Below are 19,261 nucleotides of genomic sequence, written 5' to 3' on the forward strand. Positions count from 1 at the left end.
GGAGACGCTGCCGAGCAAACAAACAAACAATCGAACGGGGGGCGCGCGCCGTCCAGCTTGCACGCAGCGCAGGAGGGAGGAAAAGGCGGGAGAGGGGGAGAGGGGGTTTAGGCTCATCACGGCCGGGCATGTGCTCACCGGAAGGGGGGGGGAGGGCGGAGAAGAGAAGAAGTGACGCGGGGCGCAGAGTGATGTAAGCGCTTATCAGATCAGATTCGCGGCGTCGCATGGCATGGAGAACGGATACGCGTATCGAACGAACGAACTAACCTAGTATCTAACGTAATACCGCGTGGCGGGTCATGACCTGACATAGGTAGGGCCAGGGAAGCGGTGGACGGACGGGGAGCTTGTAGCTAGCCTCGATGGGGGGATCGTGTTCGTGAGTTTCTGATGGGGGGGGGAGGGGATCCGCATCTGACAGACACCGCACATCAGCACGCGCACGAACGCACACGGAAGAACAAGGGGAAGAAGGGAGAAGGATAGAGCGGCACAACAAGGCGTTGCGTGAAACGTGCTCTTGCCTCGGCACCCGGAAAGTTGCCGGTCAGCCCGGGATTAACCTATATGGGCGCCCGCCGGGGCGACGACGAGGATGTGAGCGTTCCTGTTCTATACATACCCATTGATCGCGGGACGGGCGGTCGGGCGGCGGCGGCGATTGGATCGTGGGGAGGTACTACAGGGCTGAGACGCAGGCGCTCGTATACGGAGTGAGGGGTAAAACGTAACGGGCAGCGTAAGGTAAAGGTATAGTAGGACGGGGGATACATATAAACAACAAGAAAGGAAGTGGGCGGTGGTGGTGGGTGGTTGATGTATATAAAGGACCGTGGCTGGAACCGTGCTGCTGCAGCCGCCGAAAAGAGTGTTGTTTGCTGCTGCATGGCAACGATCTCACGAGAATAACACTGCATCCGGAATACGCCACGACATCGAAGCACTACGAGATCACAATAAGGAACAAACCCACGCCGCGAGTGAACCATGACCGTCACAGCAGCAACGACGACACCGACCCCGACCCCGGCGCCGGCACCCACCGACTGGCAGACCCGGGCGGCGGCCAAGCGAAAGCAGCGCGATGAGGCGATCCCCGTGGCGTGGCGACTGGGCGACGAGGTGCTCGCATCACTGCAGACGCCGCTCGAGAGTAACAGGAACAACGTCTTGGACGTGCCGCGCCGGAGCGGCATCCTAAGCGAGCGGGAGCTGCACATCACGGAGGGCTACGACGTGAAAAGCTTGCTCGCGGCGCTGGCGGGCGGGGACATGACAGCCGTGGAGGTAACGGCGGCGTTTAGCAAGCGAGCGGCCATTGCACAGCAAGTGGTACGTCCGTCCTTCCCGAGAACCGTCCGTGACTCGTCCGTGAACCTTGCGGAAGGAAACGAGGCCTATGACGACAGTGAGTGCGGCAGACGTTAACACGCGACTCCAACGCAGACCAACTGCCTCACCGAGACGTACTTTGCCGGCGCGGAAAAGAGGGCGCGTGAGCTCGATGCCCTGCGTGAGGGGGGCCAGCTGGCGGGCCCTCTACACGGCCTACCCGTTAGCATCAAAGACTCGTTCCAAGTGACCGGGTCGCAGGCCACCATCGGCCTCGTGGGGTTTCTGGACCGGACGAGCGAGGCTAACTCGGCGCTGGTGGACATGCTGTTGGGGCTGGGAGCGGTGTTGTACTGCAAGACGAACGTGCCTCAGACATTGATGGTAAGAATGGCCGCCGCGGACCACCTCTACATGATGTGACGGCTTGCTGATGCGATATGGGAACGATGAAGACGTGCGACTCGCAGAACAACGTCTTTGGCAGAACGCTCAACCCGTGGAACACGAGCCTCGGGGCCGGAGGATCGAGTGGTGGTGAGGGCGCATTGGTAGCCATGCGCGGGTCGCCTCTTGGGGTTGGAACCGATTTGGGCGGTAGGAACCTCCTTCAGTCCACCAAAGATTAAGAAGCTGAGAAGGCTAATGACGACACGCGCGTAGGCTCTGTTCGCATCCCAGCGCTGTGCTGCGGCACGTACGGCTTCCGCCCGACGACGGGGCGCATCCCCTACGGCCGACAGGCGCGATGTGCGACGCCGGGCCACAAGACCATTGTGTCGTGCGCGGGCCCATTGGCCAACGACATGGATAGCATGGGCGTGTTCCTCAAGAGCGTCATCGACGCGCGACCGTGGCTTCACGATGCGACGGCAGTCGACGTGCCGTGGCGGGACGTGTCGAGAGACTTTGTGGGACGGAAGCTTCGTCTGGGGCTCCTGGCTGAAGATCCAGTCTTCCCGCTGCACCCCCCGGTGCGCAAGGCCGTCGCCGAGGCGGTGCGCCTCCTTGAGGCGGCGGGCCACGAGGTAGTGCGGCTCACGGTGGAGGAAGGCCAGATGGCGACGGCAGCGCAGGTCGCGTGGCACCTGTTCGCGCTTGACGACGGGCCGGCGCGGACAGTGGCCGCAGCGGGCGAGCCTCCTATCCCGTCGCTGCTGTGCATGGCGGAGCGGGTGAGTGGCTTGGACATGAGCTTCGTGGCCGACGTACCGGCAGCGGCGGTCGATGGCGGGTTGAAGCGGCTGGCGGCGCTTAACGTGAAGCGGCACGAGATCGAGGACCGGTGGAGGAGAGTCTGGGTCGAGCGCGGGCCCCTGGACGGCGTGGTGGCGCCGTCGGCGCAGAACACGGCCGTGGAGCACGACGAGTATGGCGCGCCGCCGTACACGCTGCTGCTCAACGTGCTGGACGTGAGTTGATGCCTTCATCTTGTCCTCTATCCCCAGTCGATGCCTGTCGTGTCTTGTCTGGCGGCGATGCTAACCGAGAGGCCCCGTCGACGGGCGGCACGATGATACAGTATCCGGCATGCGTGATTCCCTTTGGCAGGGCGGACGAGTCGACATCGGCCGAGCCGTTTGAGCTAGCTGAGGGGCAGACTGCGCCGCCGTGTAAGTGTCCCTCAACGATGCCTGTCCAGCTTTCCATCACCTTGTTTGCCGTCCTCGCTCTCTCCCCCCCCTCTCTCTCCCCTTGACTGACCGAGAGGCACGCCTGGCAGATCACCCGGAGCGGATCCGCGGAGCGCCGTGCTCGATTCAGGTATTTGCATCGACGATGCGAGATGAAGAGTGCTTCGAGGTGGCCAGGGTGGTGGATGTGTGTGTCAACGCGAGCAGAGCCAAGTCGTAATGAGGGCGGATCCAGCACAAGGCACCTGCCGAGGAGGTTGTTCCCGCGGTGGAGCACAATCACCTTGGGGCAGGGTGAGGTGAGGCAGGTTAGCCCTCGGGTAGCACGTAGTAGCGTGGTCGATGGGCTGCAATTTGTAATAGAGTCGTGATCGTGGTGCTGCACTGCACCAGATGGAACCCATGATGAGTGATTGAACTGCCGAGAGAGGACGTGATGGGAGTTGCACCGGCAAAGTTTTGTGCGCCATCGACGGGATTTTCAGTGGCGTCTATTGATTGGGGCTGTGCCACAACGGGTCGCTCCGCCTGGCGCACCTCCGGGCACTGAAGCAGTGGACGCATTGGAACCCCCCGTGGGGACCCGTTAGTGATCATTTTCAGTGTCGTCTGGCGCTGGGGCCGGTGCTGCCGGGGACCCGGTCGGGTGCTGGTGCTACTAATGGAACCCGCATGGCGGAGCGCTGGGCTGCTCTGTTGGGCTTCGTGGATGGATCCATGGATGTTAGTGCCCCCTGTGCGGGGCTGGATTGCAGTGGAGGTGGGCTCGACTCCACCGTGGTGTTGGGTTGGGCACCTCCGCGGCCGGCGCAACGATCCATCCATTGGCAAGACCCCGCCCTCGCTGCTCGTGGAAGGTGGATGGAAGGAACGGCCGCGCCGACCTGCAGCGAGTGAGTAGGTACAGTAGGTATACTGTACATACCTATCCGTACATATCCTACTGTAGTACCACCAGCGGCAGCCCGGTCAAGACCCTTCCATTCGTTGTTCGTCGTCGATTGGTGAGCCGGGACGTCAATTGGATCCCATCGTGCAACCTCAGCCCAGCCCCAAACTTTGACGCGACCTTCTCTTCCACTTCAACCATCCAACCTTACTTATTAATCATCTATCCGCTGTTGCCTCTCGTCGTCGACGGCATCCATCTTCATCCTCTGCCCAGCTCATACATGCACCACATACACGACCGACCACGACCGGTCATGAGCCATCATGCTGCACGAATCCCAACTCCCGCGCTCTTGCGACCGCTGCCACGCTCTCAAGGAGCGCTGTCAGCGTCTCCCCGGCGCCTCCAAGTGTGACCGTTGCGACCGCTTGCAGCTTCCGTGCCAGTCCAACAGGCCCGTCAAGCGGCCTGGGCGACGGCCGCGGCCGTATCATCATTTGCGCACCACCTCCAAGCCGGCCGTGTCCTCGACTCCAGCTTCAACCTCAACCGACTCTCTACCCACGCCTCCGGCAGAAGACAGGGACAAGGAAAAGTGGCACTCGCTCTGCTCCAGCTTGACCCGCCTTGCCGATTCGCCCCCCATTGATGACGATGTGCACGTCATGCAGCGCATCCTCTCCGATGACTTCCTCCAGCAGTTTGTGCTGCCCAGCTTCTGCGACGCCCACCGCGAGAGCCTCGTCTCCCAGTTCTTTGCCGCCCGTTCCATCGTCAAGGATGCTTACGTGGCCTGCGCAATTTCCATGCCCGGCCCCGGGGAAGACGTGAGCGTGCCGCTCGACGATATGCGACTCGCCAGCAGCTACCGCAGGGCCACTGCTGCCTTGGCCATCCTTCGCACCATCAAAGTCAAAGGCGAGCACGACGTGCCGCTGTGCCTTGCATTGGGCGCGGCGCTGCTTACGTTCGCGCTGCGTATGGGTGGCTTCAACGCCCATGCCATATGCAGCAACGTCCTCGGCATGGCCAAAGACCTCTACGAGGCAAACCACGGCGCCATCCCCGTCGACCTTGGCTTTCTCACATGCCTCGTACTTACCGACACATCAGAGTGCTTGCTCCGTGGAGGCGTCCCCACGTTGAAGCTTCGACCGGCTCCGGGCGTGGACCGCTACATCGGGCTGTGCCAGACGCTGATGCCGCACTATTACGACCTCTGCGTGCTCAGCAACGAGATGGCCCAACGCCGAGGGGATGACGCGCTCGGGAAATTGTGTGCCTTGGAGAGGAGCATTAGCAACTGGCTACCCGACATCCCGGACGACTTCGTCAACAGCTACTCGGCAACAGAGATCTCGCGCATGGCCTGCCAGGCAACCGTGTTGCAAACGGCTGCTTTGCTTGTCATTCATCGGCTACGGCATCCGTTTGGCACTGAAGAAGACGCCGCGCGGGCCATGTCCTCTAACGTACTCAAGCAGCTCGACGTCACACGCATCATTACTGGCCAGACGCCCCGCAGCATCGACCTGGCGCTAACTGTGGCATGCCTCGAGGTCGAAGACGCTGCCGAGCGTTGGGACCATCTCCGCAATGCCTCGTCAATTGGCGTTTATTCTGGCATGTTCAGCAAGCGCGTGGCGGACTGGATGACCATGATATGGGAGGCGCGCCAGATACACAGCCCTCTATACTGGTATGATCTGGGCGCTATAAGCAGAGCGCCATCTTGAAACATTTAGAGGGGTCTTCGTCATTACTTCTTCACCAGAACTCATCCAGGGGTCTATTGCGGCAATGTCAGCATTGGCCATTTCCATCACGCCGCTGCGCGACGTCCAGACTGTTTTCAGCAGGGCAAGAAGCGTAAGACATCGCGATCATCACATACCCAGCAGCTCCAAAAACCCTCCGGGCGATTTTGCGGGGAACCTTCCGGTCAGCGGGCCCCCCACTACTAGACCAAGATCCCATTCCGCAGATCTCGGGTCCCTCTCGGCGATCTAGCCATGCTCTGAGCCGCCCTACCGGCGGGGCGGTTCTACCATGAACACCTTTTTACGAGGGACTGGGCTCACGACTTGATGGCTCGAAACCGGGCAAATGATGAAAGAAATGAAACCCGTCGGATGTCCGTGGCCTAACCAAGTGTTGGCTACTATGTCGATGATGCCCCTCGGGGGTGCAGTCGCGGACTCGGGCGAGGAGCGACCACGACTCACCACGCTGGATCGATCCCTCGACTCAATTCCCCAGGTCCGACCCATCACAGCACAAGAACCGCCACGCCGCGTATTCCACATCTTCGCTCGCAAAAACGTCACAGAGCCACATGGCTCTCCTTCCAGCCCATTCCAAATCGAACCCAAGTTCTGCGGTGTGACGGGACCACTGTCGCCGATGCGCAGTCCGATGTCTTACCTACAGCTGTCGGTGTCAGCGACATGGGGTCGACCAGTCGGAATGTTTTGTCGCATGCACTATCCTTGACGCATCTTCAACACTCCATTCGGAGTGCTAGGCGCGCGACGGGCCCAAAAGGGGCTCACGGCACACCCAGAGAATGGCTCACAGCGCAGGACCAGATCCACCGAGGCGGTCGCTAAGGTAGGATAAGTTGTCAGACCCCAACGGCAGCTCCCAGCCGGCTGATGACATGGAGAAGCACAGATATAACAAGAGTATGGCGCGATTGAGCGGCAAAGCATGACCGCGACCCTGTTGCCGTATCGCCTGAGCACCGCACTATTTCCGTCAGCTCGTTGATAGCATTCGGATCGGTCCACTGTCGAGGCGAGCGTACCTGTGCAGTCTGTTGAGTTCACGAATCCCAATGGACCGCCACATGCATATCTGCCCATCACCCCGCGACGCACGGTCCGGGCTACCAGAATAGGAGAGCCGCGACTCAGTCTGTACTACGCCAGACAAAATGCCCGTACCACGCAATCTTCACCGGCGCCAAGGGTCAGAAAACAGAGGACTGACTGTCGAGCGACGACCTGGTTATAACGCATGAGGCGCGGAAGAGCCTCTGCAGCCTCCTGCCACGCATACGATGCGCACCTTGGCACGTTGGGATCTTGGGCGGGTGGAGTCCTGAATTCACATTTGACGGGTTGCCACATGTGGGACGGTTGACAGAGGGCCGCACGGGCCGGACCGGCGACGGGGAGTAGAGTGCCGCGGAGTTCAGTGGCCGCGACCAGGTGGACGGGGGTGGCGAAGAGGGCGATTGGGGGAGAGCGGCCGGATGGCTTCCCGAGAGCCATGATGGTGTCACCCCAAGAGATGCGGGAAGTTGGGGGTGGAGTGGGCTCTCGAGGTGCTGCTCGGCCGAGGGGCTAGTGTTGCGTTGATGTGACGTTGGAACGGAGACATGCGTCACGGGTGGAAGTGAGCCAGGGCCCAGACCTTTGCAATCAGAGAGCAGCGTAGACGGAGATGGAACACATGCGACTGACGGGGGGCCATGTCGAGCGAGGCCCATGACAGTGAGCATGATGGGCAAAGCAATGAGACGACATGTACTTTGTATATACGTAACACAATGCTTGGTTGCGACAGGTCGTCCTCTCTTGTGCTCATCCAATCGTCAAGAGTTGCTCGAAGAAGCCCTGGATGTTGTTGACGGGGTCGCGGATGTGAATCTCGAGGATCCAGTGCCTCTTGCGGCCGTCCTTGCCCACGCAGTCCATGGAATTGATGCTCCCCTCGGCAATGTAAAGAGTGATCTTGTCGCGGGGGATCCTCTCGTGGGGGAAGGACCCGACAATGTGTCCCGCGATGGCGGCGCCAAACTCCCACCCATCGGCCCGCACCTCGTCGCCGGCGATGCGATACAGCTCCTCGCCCGTCATGTCGGGCCTCTGGCGGAAGCGATCCCTGACGCGATACCAGAGGGGCTCGAGGGCATCACGGAGGCGGATCTTGGCGGGGTCGTCGCCGAGGACAAAAGTGCGGCCAAAGTCTGCCTCCCAGGCCTCGAAGACGGGGCCGAGGTCGACGACGAGGATGTCGTCTTCCTCGACGACGCGGTCGGGCGGGTTGTCCTCAAAGGGACGGAGGGTGTTGGGGCCGCTGCGGACGACGCGCTTGTGCCAGTGCGTGCGGACGCCGTGGCGCTCCTGGCCGAGGGCGTGGATGGCGTCGCTGAGGGCCTTTTCGGAGATGCCGGGGCGGATGAGGTCGCGCTCGATCTCGTCGAAGAGGGCGGCGGCCTTGGTCTGCGCGTCGAGGAGGCCGGCGGCGTAGGCGGCGGCGTCGGCGTCGCTGTTGTTGCTGGCGCCTCCTGCGGGGGGCGGCTCTGCTGCTGCTGCTGCTGCGACGGTGGCCATGTTTGCTAAATGAGGGTGTTTGTGCGGATGGTCTCAAATGCAAAGACTGGCGGTGCTCGGGGGACGTGATTGTAGTAGCCCTTGGGGGTTCGGGGGCAGTTATTGCATCGAGGTGCTGAAATCGAGTGACGTGCCGTGACGACGCTGGTGATACTGCCACCCACGATTGACGATGATGACGATGGTGGGTTGGGAATCAATCCACTGTGAGTGGCCCCTCCATTTTTTTTATACGTCGCCGCCATCCATGGCTACCCAACATGTCTTCTCGTCCGCCCGCGGCTGATCTGCAACGCCTTTTCTTTTTGGTCGTCAAACCCCGGAGGCTCGGCTCCGCGCGGGCGAGTTCAATGGCGCGTCGGGGGCGTTGAGCCATTGATCCAGTCATTCTCCCAAATTGATACGGCGGCTTGCAGACGGACGGACGCCATCTGACGCCTTGCCGGCGCCCGAACAAGCAAGTTGACGATGGGCTGGCTTCGGACGAGTGAGAGAGAGCACGCCCTCCGAGTGTTTTCCGAGCATGATGACATGCTAGCCTAATAATGACTGATGTGTCCCCGCAGCAGCACCAACAGGCATACATAAAAACGTGCGGATCTCGGCCGGAGCAGCTGTGGCTGTGCCCGTGTAAGCAAGCAAGCAAGCCAGCAAGCAACAGCAAACGTGATCGCGCTGACAGGGCGAGAAGCCGGCAGCGACCGACGCCGCGCGCCCGCTAACGGACCGAGTCACGTTAGCAGTAAGTAAGGTAGTTAGTTGATAGTCATAGTATGAACTGGAGTTAGTAGGACAATCCCTCTTCGGGAGCTCGCCGGCCGATGCGGCAAACGGGACAAGGCCAGCGAGCCTTGTCCTCTAGTGGAAATGTGCCTGTAGCTCTGTTACGTACGGATCTACTATTAAGTGCCATTCAGTCCCTGGCGTACGACGGCCGCCTCCAGTGGAAGCCGATGCAGCCCCGGCCGAGATCCCGAGGCGGCGCTGACGCCATTGCCCACGGCAAAAACGCGAAAAGACTTTTGTCTGTAAGTGGGCATTTTCACGATGGAACCGAAACCCCGCGTGTGGACGGAAAACTTGTCGACGAGGCTTCCGCCTGCCGCTGGCCGGAGCCGAAATCGCACGAGACAGTTGCGGGTGCAGTACGTGACCATTAACAATACCGAATACGATGTCCCCCGTGGAGGTGGACGGTAGACACCTCGGGCGCACCACACCGGCCCGAAGCCGTGCGCGCCCGGATACGAATGTACAAGGGCACCGTCTCGCGGTTCGATGTGACGGACCGCAGGGCTGCTGGCCCCTGACCGGGGTACGTCTTTTGGGGGGAGAATTCGTCGCGGGACAGCCTCATCATTTGCATTGTCATCGATGGTTCTACGGTCAGGGTCGACATGACGAGAGTTTCGGGGACATGGGGCCGCGTATGGAGGCAACGGCTCGGCAAATGGGGGATATGACGGTCCTGCTCACGGGCTTCAATGTACTTAAGATATCACTGCTTGTAGATCGCGAAACTTTGTGTAGATTGACCTTGTGAGCATCAATGGCGATGACGTCTAGTGGCATTATGCAAAGATCACCAGTCCCGTGACGTCACGCCCCTTCGCTCCTCACCGTGTGAGCCCCGAAGCCCTAGATCTGAATTATACCATGGCCCTCCTTGAGCCAGGCTTACTGAGACTCCATGAACGCGGAAGACCGAGCCACATGTTCTTCCGGTGGAGTTTAGAGGCTCCCTACCTCAGTATCTACACGGCGACGTCTCGGTGTGTCTGTGGAGGGAGGGACCGGATACTCAGAGTCATCGCCCGGTGGAGGCACCATAGCCGCGGCCGAAACGCAACTTTGCACGTATTCGAAGGTTGCGTTATCCATCTCGCAGTCCCTGTACGTATCGAGGCACCGACTGTAGTGGTCTTGATACCCTCTGCACAGCTTCTCGGCCTCCACTCGCCCCGGCGTGGTGGGATCTCGCAAGCAATTCTCCATAGCCTCCTTGTCGAGCAGCCGCTGGCCTGTCGCTAGAGCCCGTTCGCAGAGAAGATGTTGAAGTCGGCAGGCGTGTTTGTCCCCATGATACGTGCCATAGACGCTCGGGAAGGTCTCGCAGTTTGTCAAGTTTGGGCGGATCTTGATGCAGTCCATGACCTTGGTCATGTCGGCATGGCGGCGCTTGGGGTAACCCAGTAATGTAAGGCAAAGCCTCTCTCTCATGCGGCAGGTGTATCCGGGCATGTCGTCGCTGAACCCGTCGCAAATCTCGGCCCTAGTCAATTGAGGAGGTCCTGGCTTCGGGGTAGGAGCAGCCGGGGAGATTAGAAAAGCTCCAGCAAGCCCCGAGGCAGCTAGAACGATCAGAATAGTTTTCTTCATCTTGAGATGTGAAATACAAATTGGGGTTTGTGTGATGCAGGCTCTGCGATCGGTAAGTCGGGATGAATGACGATTGAGACATTCGTTGACAACACGAGCACATACTATATGGAGACGTCTGGCTTGGTCTGGTGAGAATTACATTCGCATTCTGGTGAAAATAGAGCATCAGGCCGCGATGGGGCCAACCCTCCCCATCCATATAGTATATGATCGTATGCATTCAGCGCTGGGCCATGTCTTGGCAATGCTCTCATGAGAACAAATATCACCCTATAGATTGATGCATCCAAGTCCTTCGGATTTGCGGGCCGCTCCGCTACGGGGAGAGCAGGCAGCGAGCCTGCGGCAAGCCTAAGCTCCTGTACCATTATCACGTAAAAAACGAGACCATAACATTGTAAGAGTTTCCAAGTGAACACAGGCTGTTAGGTGGCTTATTGGAATTGAAGAACGGGCAGACTTATTTGGAGCGCCTGCTCTACGATTGGAACATAGAACCGGCCAGTGATAACCATATGACATATAGCATGATGACTTGATTACATCAATCTTGTGCAAGACGCGATATGCTATTCTACTGTCTGTCCAATCATATATAGATCCCTATTCGACAATAAACATAATGTTCTACTGGTAATATCTGTCAATATAGCTCTTCAAATAATCACCTCTCTCAGTTGAACGTGGAACATTCTCATGTCACTCCCATCCTCGCCCCGCCAGCCTGCTTAGAAGGTCGAGCTAGGAGTTAACCTAACCATGTCTTAACAAGACCACGGCGTGCCGATCAGAAGAGCACGAAAAGAGAGGCCTAGGCATGGATGACTTGCGCTTGACGCGGAGCCAGGTTTCGTCAGCCAGCTACATCACGAATCAATCTCCCAAACGATGTATTCCCGCGCCTGAACATATATAACCTCCCGCTCTTCCAGCCACTTGCAAGGTCCTCTGGTCAGAAGGCCCTAAACTGCAATTCGAGACTGCCCCTCATGATGGAACAGAAGGATTCATCTTCGAAGCAAAGGCCGCATAAAGCGGTTGAACATGAATGGATCAAATCTTAACTCAGGCGTATCCCGGCAAACACATGATTTTGACATCGTTTATGCAGCGGCATGGACGAGGTTTCCTTGGCACCGCTGAACTTTGCCAGCGGACATATGCTTTTGGATCTACTAGTATGAAGGGCTACGTGACGCGGTGTACTGCGCGCATAAGTTGACCTGCAGCCCAGTCGCTGATTTATGACACAATAATTAGCTAGCCGGGAGTGTAGGTCCGATTGGAAAAGTGTCTTCGACTACCATTTCAAGTGACACTACGGTACAACACCCACCCTTATCTTGTAACTTTCGTCCTCACTGTGGTCTAATCATGATCTTGAACGGCGGCATAGCCGAACATGGTCTGTCGATGCTTTCCGTTCTTGTGCATTGCTTGTGGAGGCTCCGCCTCATCCGTCATTATAAAGGAAGCAAACCGTGTATCACGACGTCGTCTCAGAACAATGCTGGTAGGGCCGTCAGAACTTCTTTGCACGCTTGATGTAGCTTTCAGCTCAAGTCTCAAAAAGGGGTGACTCACATTGAGGCACCGATGATGGCAATGAGGGCAGGTAGGCCAAGACCAAGGGTCAGTCCAAGTATGAGCTTCTTGTTTACTCCTCCAGTGTCTTCGCTTGACGCCGTGGCTGTTTCTGTTGGAGACGCAGATACGCCTGAACTTTGCGTTCGGCCCGTGGTGGTGGTTGGCGGCGGTGGAACGTACGACTTGGGCGCGCCAGACGATCCGGTAAGCGTCATGGCGTCCCGAGGAAAGGGCACTGTCGCAATTGCCGTGGCCACTGCCGTTGACCACACTACGGACGATCCTGAGACAACTGCCGCGCTCAAAGTCTTGGTGACGACGTTCTTCGAAACGGTTTGCAGCGACGCTGGGCAGTTCATCAGGCCCGGAGACATGCACGCTGTTGCCGTGTAGGTCACTGTGGTGACCGTCGTCGTCGTCGAGGGGTCGCCCTTGGCTCGACGTACGGCACGAGCGGTGGTGGGCGATGCGCTGCTAGTTGCTATAGATGCCCTTGTCAAGCAAGCAGATGCCAATGTGGTATAGAAGATTGGAATCTCCGTTGCCGGTGTAGGGCCGTATGTGTTGCCCAGGAAGGCTAGTGACGCGCCGGCGGCGGCACCAATCGCCAGTTTGTAATCTTGAACGACCTTTAAGGCGCATGCCGGTTGGCTGTCGCTTCCTGAACCTGGAAGCGTCACGTTTGTCACGAACTCGGCAACGTTGGCGTAGACTCGCGCCTCGATCCCTGCAGACGCTTTGAGTTGATCGGTCGATAAGTCGCCAATGTCAACCTTGATACCAGGGTCCAGTGTTCTTATGGAGAAGCCCGTACGCAGCTGCAGGCGCAGGACGGCTCGAAAAACGGTGCTCTCGCTCTGGATGGTGACGGGCAGAAACCTGAACTTGCCTCCCTTACTGGTGAAGAAGTTAGCAGGTCCATCAATCTAGAAGGTTGGGTGTATTACTTACAATTCCAGGCCAGATGCCTGCTTGCTAAACAGTGCAATCGTCATGAGGACTTCATCGTCAAGTTTGACATGGAATCCGCTGCTGATCACGACTTCATTGTCCACACTGAGGAGGAGATCAATGGAGAAAACGACACCGACAAACAAGCCGTTTTCGAGGTCAATACCGAAATTTTTCGATGAGTAGAGTGTCAATGAGTAGCTCAATCCAGACGAAAGTATAGTGTTGAGCTCTACGTAGAGCTCGGTGTTCACAAAAGCGACCTGTAATTGGTAGTCCGGAAAGTCCAGGCGAACATTAAAATCGATTTGAGGCGGAGGCAGCTGCTCAATCTCGGTAGTTATCTCGTCGAGTGTCATGTTCTTTATATTCCCCTTGATGACGCTTGTGACGTTATTCCAGTAGCCTGTTATGCTGTTGAACGTGCTTTTTGTATTGTTCTTGATATCGTCCAGGACATCGCTTCCATTGAATGACCCCTGTTTGGTGAGCTTGGCTCTAGCAACACCCTTGATGTAGCATTTGGCACATCGGATCTGGATGCCGGCATGGACATTTGTGCCATTGCCCAGCCGGTGTGCCACGTTGTCAGTTTTGCTGCGTGACTGATGTCAGCAACGCGCCGTGCAGGTTGCCTTGAGATCGCCGTAACCCGGCAAGTGAGGCCTCTTACAACTCAAAGAGAGTCTTGTCGTTGAGTGCAGCGTCCAATGATGTGGAGTTATCGAACAAGACGGTGGTGTTGGCGCTTTTTGCTCTGAGGTCCAGTCGTCGCCGGATCTCACGAACTGTGTCATCAGGAGAATGGCCCGGAAGGTTGCGCACAACGAGCTCAGAGGACTCTGCAACTGTTGCGAAGCCGCAGAGCCAGGTCACGAGCAAGGACAACTTCCATAATAAGTCAAGCATAGTTATTGTGCCTTGTGAAATGAGTTTGGCAGACAGAGTGGACAGGGTGCGAAGGGAACACGTTTTGGGAGAAGAAGTCCTTTCGACAGGGAACCGTTAACGATTATTAGTACCGCGTTCTCCGCTCCAGAACCAAGCTCTCGAAGCTTTCGGCGGTCGAATTGTCCTCCGCAAACCTGCGACACAACTGTGGCTATGGCTGAAGCCCATATGCAGGTTGGGTGGACGGACCAACAACCCACCCCCAACCACACATTCGGGCTGCCAGGGTTTGGGGGCAGGATGATTTTCCCAAGACAGATTGGAAATGCTGTGATGCTGATAATATATAGCTTTCATCCCCCCACAGTTCAAGTATAAGCCGCAACCATGCGTGCTCGTGAATGTTGTAGTTGATACGCCTGGTCAATGCTAGAGTACTGGGTTGTTTTCATTCAGATGATCTTTTGTTGTGGTGTTTCTCAGCACTAGAGGCAGGGTGTTAAAGGCTAGACCAGGGTACGGCCTGTGCTGCAGCCAACGCATGGCTCTGGCTGGTTGTGTCAAGTTCCCGGCGGTGCACAGGAAGCAGGACCAAATTTAGATCTCCGTGAGAGTCTTCAGTTCGCCTGTCAGCCGCCTCGATTCCGTGCTGTAGGAACGGGTGTCTGCCTGTTGTACCTGGTCAAATCGTCCAACAAGCCAGCAGATGGACGAACACCAGGCCACAACATTACCAATTACGGTATTGCGGCTACGGGCCGTCTATGTTGCGCGACTTTAACAGGCACGGGCCGGCACCGTGGCCAGTCTTACTCCGCACTCCAGGGGCTATGTCGCAGTCCTCTGAGCCACACTGCAGAACCCGGTGAAACTTAGATCATACAGCAGGCTGTCTCTTCACGCAGCGCCATGTCTCACGTGGCTGTGCTCGTGCCTCGCGAATCCTTCGGGTCTCATTGACCCGGAGCCCCTCGCGCGTCCCAGTCCATTACGCTGTCCTCCTCGAGGAGCTGGAAAATCTGATAGTTTTGATCCATCCAGTCGCTAAGGGAGAGCCCAACCATGTTGCTGCCAAGCAAGGCCCCCGAGTGCTCAACCCCCATGCCTGCTCCGGCTGCATCGAGGGTCTGGAACCCGAAAGACTGGTCGTTGAACACAGCCGAGGAACTGGAAGCAGCCATGTTGTACTGGGCTGCCGATATGCTTGCCGTCGCGTCTGTCGACTTGCCAAGCTGACGCGATGCCTCAGAATCGGTACTTCTCGCCTCGACGCACTTACACGCAACATCGTACATGAGTCTGAAAATGGCGAGTTGCTTCCCATAGACTTCGCGATACGTATCAGCCACCTTCTCAGTGGCTTTAACGACAGAGGCGAGTTTCGTTAGGTAAAGAGGCGATGATGTCTCGACCGTAATGCAGAAGACGACGATGTAAGGGACAAATGGTGCTGACAGAAGAGCCCTGTGTATGATGCATGAGCAACAAGCTGTGACACGGGTGGTTGTGCTTACCATTGAACGTAAAAGTCCACCATGCTGTGTGTTTCGTCATCGAGCAGATTCATGCACTGCTGGTGCTCTTCCAAAGCCTGAACCGCCGCCGAGACGCACGCTTCTGAGAATCCGGATCCCGTGCTCGTATCTGGGGTTGTAGTTCGATGAATGAGCGTCAACATTGCCAGTCCTGATACTCTCGTGGACCTCCAGAAGACGTCTGCTATAGTGTCCCCGACTGTGTCTCGCATCGCTTGCATGCATCGCGTCTGAGAAGACCAAATGTCAGAACCCCCAGGTTCGAGAGGCATGGAGCATCACTTTACCTCGGCGCTATCCTGCGTGAAGAACAACTTCTCCATCTCGGCGGCTAGGTACCGTGCTCTGGCATATCTGACGTTGTCTGGCTGCACCAGCGCTCTAGGACTGCAAAGGTCATCGTACACCTGGTCCTGCACCAGAGCAATGGCGATCCATTTGCGCCACAACGGATCCAGGGACGCGCCAAAGCCATACTCCATCCCGACGTCTGTCGCTGGCACGTCGCTGCTACGGACCGTGGATGCTTTTCCGAGGCAGAATGCCAGGGTCTTCTCCATGATGCAGCACGTTATGAATACCCGCTTCTGCCGCTGAGGGGCTGTCGAGCTGTCGCCGCCCAGGGAGTCTGCGCGGTTAAAGCCTAGAGTCTGGCAGACGTGCGTCGCGTGCACGGCCAGTTTCCAGGCCATTCGTGGCCTCGCGATTTCCATGTAATGCGACGACTAAAGTGCTGTCAGTTATGGCAATGTTCGTCATGCCTCGGGGCGGGTGGCGCGTAGTCTCACAGCCATGCACAAGGCTAGAGCCAAGTCGAACGTATGCGACGCAGCAAACGGAAGCTGAGGCATCACCAGATCGATGTTCCGGTAACAGGCCGCAGACTGGCTTTCGTACTCCTCTCGCAAGTGCGCATCGGTTTCGTAACAGCTGCAGCAGTAGAAGATGCGGGCCAAGCCGACGTTGACAATAATCAGATCCGTGATGGCGGGCTTTTGTGAGTAACACGCGGGCAAATACTCGACGAATTCGCCGACCGATTCAATTTCGAAGAAGCAGAGATACTTGATCGTCTCGTTCTCTAGCGGACATAGTTAGCCAAGCTCCCAGATACTAAGACATTGATGGGCAGCGACCTCGTAACATGCCGAGGCACATCATGGCGGTTTCGAGTGGGGGTAATTTCAGGCCTTCGATTGTTGGACTCTCCACGGCCTTGGACAAAATGGACGACACGGCTTGAGCCTTGCGCTTTGCTTTGGTCTGTACAATTTTTTGTAGAGCGTCAAGGCTCGAGGTCACGTCGGGAGTCAGCCCGGAGCTGGTGTTGTTCACCATCTGCTGTACCAAGTCCGCCGCGTGTGCAGCGTGCGTTCGGAGCGGTGTGTCGTCCTCCGACTCGGCCTCGGACACATCATCTCGGATGCTAGCTGCTCGCGAAGATTGCCCACGGGTTGAAGATGAGGTTGCTGGGGTCAACGTCCCGCGAGGCAAGACCTTGGGTTGCGAGGTGCGTGGCGCGCTGGCGACAGGACGGGTGGAGAGCCCGATTGTGTCAATGGCCGTCCTGATCTGGTCAAGCTTGCTGGAAATATCGTCGATTTTGTCTTCACTGCGTGGATTTGTGTTGGCAAGGGCTTCAAGGCAAAGGGCGGTAGGACAGGAACCGTACTATGAGCTCGACACAAGAGGGCGATGCCTCTTCTGCCGGGGCTTGAACCCGCCAGGAAACGTGCATTTGATCTGCCTGCCCGTGCATGGCGTGCACGGGTAAATGCGGTCGCACTTGACCTGCACGGTTGGTCGATAAGCCAAGGTATATTCACACAAGTTTGTGCAAAGTAGTAGAACATGGGGCATACCTTGCGCGCCCGGCACTGTTCACACTGATGGCCAGTCAATGCACAAGTCTCGTGCGACGAAGGGCTAAGAGGATTTTGGTCTTACTGAAAGCCTCTGAATGGGTATAGAGTACTCCAGCGTCTGGGGGCTTCCCGTTCTAGGGACAGCCGACGCGCCGTGGTCCAGCGGCACGCCATCCGAGGAGAGGGGCCCGTGTTGTGACATTTGATGCCGGCGGAAAGTGCTGTAGTATGCTCCAATCCCAGCTTTCTCAATCCTAACCTATAATGCGATACGAGATGTCGTAGGATCGGTGACCGCCTTGGCCAACGGGGTCTCGCAGTGGGCGGGTTGCCGAAGTGTGTACATGTAGGATGACGAAGCACGACCATCTCGTATTGGTCGGAGAAAGTCATTAAGACGGGAGCTGTCGCCGGCCATCGAGTTACTCCAGAGCTCGAGGGCTTACTGGAGACTCTGGGGCAGTGATCGGTGTGGGGCGTCTCGATAGAAGAGGGTCTCGGTGTTCCGGAGCGCCCGAGTTGCCGGGTCTTGCGACTCTTGCCCCGTTTAGAGCAAAGAGGCCCGACTTTCAACAGTCCATTGAGATACCGCAGGACACAGGAAGGCTTCATTGCTTGGTGTCAATACATGCACAATCAAAATATTTTCCGATCAGGCTCAGCCTCAGTTATAATGCATTCGAATGTCCGCCCAGAGTATACTGTTTCAGGTCAGTCCTGCGTTGGTCAATTCCATCCCCCCTCTCTGTTCCAGTCGACTCGGGACGCCACGACTGACATGACACAAGCCACCGCTGAAAGGCCTCCGAGGCAACGAGCCGACGATCGAGTTCGGAAGACGGAAAGCCCGCAAGCAGTCTCAGCAAGCCTTACGTTCTGGCCAGAAAGAAACATTTGGTACCAGGACTTCTAGGCTCTGGGCTCGGAACAATCCACGTCCTTGTTACCTGACACTCTGCTCACAATGATGCTCGTAGATCCCTTTATTGCATTCGTCGGCGCATGAGGGATGCGGTCTTCTTGGGATGGGTGGCATCGCATTTGCCCATGGCACATGCAATGACTGCTATGAATGCTCAGGGTATGCGGCAACGGCACAACGATCGCTCAACACGGGCGCTTCTACGATCCTTCGAGCGAAAAAAAAAATCGCCATTGATGGAAGCTACCCGCTAATATCTCCCAAACCCAAGACGGGGCCGACGGAGGGTTGCGCTTGACCAGTAGGAACCAGTGCTCGTCCTCGTCAGGATCTGCGAGAACGTCGCAATGGGCATCGACACCGATGGCCTCCGGCAGGCAACACGCAAGGCCTCGACGACGACCGGGTTGAGGTCGCATGGCGACGCGCCAATGCGTGGGACTTGGTCGGCCTCCTGCCCGAGGGTTGGGCCTTGACACGCCATGAGACACCAGAGCCGGCGCATCACCATCGCCTGCATGCTGGTCAGGAGCCCGTCCGTTATTCTGCTCGACGAGGCCACCAGTGCCTTTGACACTGATTTCGAGTGGGTCGTGCAGGCGGCTCTCATGGCGGCGGCCAGCAGCGGCGAAAGGATCACGATTGCGCCTGGCCCATCATCGCCTGTCCACGGTTCGACATGCGAATACGATAGTCGTGTTCTCACGGCGGCAGAATCGCCGAGGCTGTGTCTCACGACGAGTTGGTGAGCTCCTCAGGCAAGGTGGGATATACATGTAGCGAGACATGTGAAGCTCCAGTCAGAGGCAGGACACCACGGACTGATGAGGGATCCAAGAACGAGGGTATTTATTCACTGCCGGGATGGTCGGATAATTCAGGAGGATTGCTCCTTGTTCCGAACGGGGCTTACTGCAGCTCAAGTGC

At 57.6% G+C, this 19,261-nt stretch overlaps 5 protein-coding genes across 5 annotated transcripts; 2 read left to right on the top strand and 3 right to left on the bottom strand.

Annotated features, from left to right (window-relative positions):
• The first annotated feature begins 192 nt into the window (after nucleotides 1-192).
• Nucleotides 193-3,346, top strand: JDV02_002907 (Amidase). The gene is made up of 7 exons (XM_047983985.1): nucleotides 193-382; nucleotides 439-1,335; nucleotides 1,450-1,719; nucleotides 1,791-1,932; nucleotides 1,999-2,747; nucleotides 2,858-2,948; nucleotides 3,059-3,346. The coding sequence occupies exons 2-7, from the start codon at nucleotides 991-993 to the stop codon at nucleotides 3,187-3,189; spliced, it is 1,728 nt and encodes a 575-aa protein (XP_047839957.1). The 5' UTR covers nucleotides 193-382; nucleotides 439-990; the 3' UTR covers nucleotides 3,190-3,346.
• A 605-nt stretch (nucleotides 3,347-3,951) lies between these two features.
• Nucleotides 3,952-6,047, top strand: JDV02_002908 (Amidase). The gene has a single exon (XM_047983986.1). The coding sequence runs from the start codon at nucleotides 4,185-4,187 to the stop codon at nucleotides 5,595-5,597; it is 1,413 nt and encodes a 470-aa protein (XP_047839958.1). The 5' UTR covers nucleotides 3,952-4,184; the 3' UTR covers nucleotides 5,598-6,047.
• A 1,401-nt stretch (nucleotides 6,048-7,448) lies between these two features.
• On the bottom strand, nucleotides 7,449-8,201 carry JDV02_002909 (uncharacterized protein; the record flags this gene model as incomplete). Its single annotated transcript, XM_047983987.1, has 1 exon — nucleotides 7,449-8,201. One exon carries the CDS (start codon nucleotides 8,199-8,201, stop codon nucleotides 7,449-7,451), a length of 753 nt encoding a protein of 250 aa, XP_047839959.1.
• Nucleotides 8,202-11,951: 3,750 nt separating this feature from the next.
• JDV02_002910 (uncharacterized protein) lies at nucleotides 11,952-14,030 on the bottom strand (the record flags this gene model as incomplete). Its single annotated transcript, XM_047983988.1, has 4 exons — nucleotides 11,952-12,093; nucleotides 12,168-13,067; nucleotides 13,122-13,718; nucleotides 13,795-14,030. 4 exons carry the CDS (start codon nucleotides 14,028-14,030, stop codon nucleotides 11,952-11,954), a joined length of 1,875 nt encoding a protein of 624 aa, XP_047839960.1.
• Nucleotides 14,031-14,965: 935 nt separating this feature from the next.
• JDV02_002911 (uncharacterized protein) lies at nucleotides 14,966-17,614 on the bottom strand (the record flags this gene model as incomplete). Its single annotated transcript, XM_047983989.1, has 8 exons — nucleotides 14,966-15,476; nucleotides 15,527-15,777; nucleotides 15,835-16,272; nucleotides 16,336-16,628; nucleotides 16,684-17,159; nucleotides 17,220-17,338; nucleotides 17,410-17,433; nucleotides 17,495-17,614. 8 exons carry the CDS (start codon nucleotides 17,612-17,614, stop codon nucleotides 14,966-14,968), a joined length of 2,232 nt encoding a protein of 743 aa, XP_047839961.1.
• Between the last annotated feature and the right edge of the window lie 1,647 nt (nucleotides 17,615-19,261).

The sequence above is a fragment of the Purpureocillium takamizusanense genome, chromosome 2 (assembly GCF_022605165.1).
Source record: "Purpureocillium takamizusanense chromosome 2, complete sequence".
In the NCBI taxonomy this organism is placed as follows: domain Eukaryota; kingdom Fungi; phylum Ascomycota; class Sordariomycetes; order Hypocreales; family Ophiocordycipitaceae; genus Purpureocillium; species Purpureocillium takamizusanense.

Coding starts and splice junctions, on each gene's coding strand:
- JDV02_002907 (XM_047983985.1), top strand. CDS start 991: ATGACCGTCACAGCAGCAACGACGACACCGACCCCGACCCCGGCGCCG. Junction 2,748..2,857: donor TGCTGCTCAACGTGCTGGAC/GTGAGTTGATGC, acceptor ACGATGATACAG/TATCCGGCATGCGTGATTCC. Junction 2,949..3,058: donor GGGGCAGACTGCGCCGCCGT/GTAAGTGTCCCT, acceptor CACGCCTGGCAG/ATCACCCGGAGCGGATCCGC.
- JDV02_002908 (XM_047983986.1), top strand. CDS start 4,185: ATGCTGCACGAATCCCAACTCCCGCGCTCTTGCGACCGCTGCCACGCT.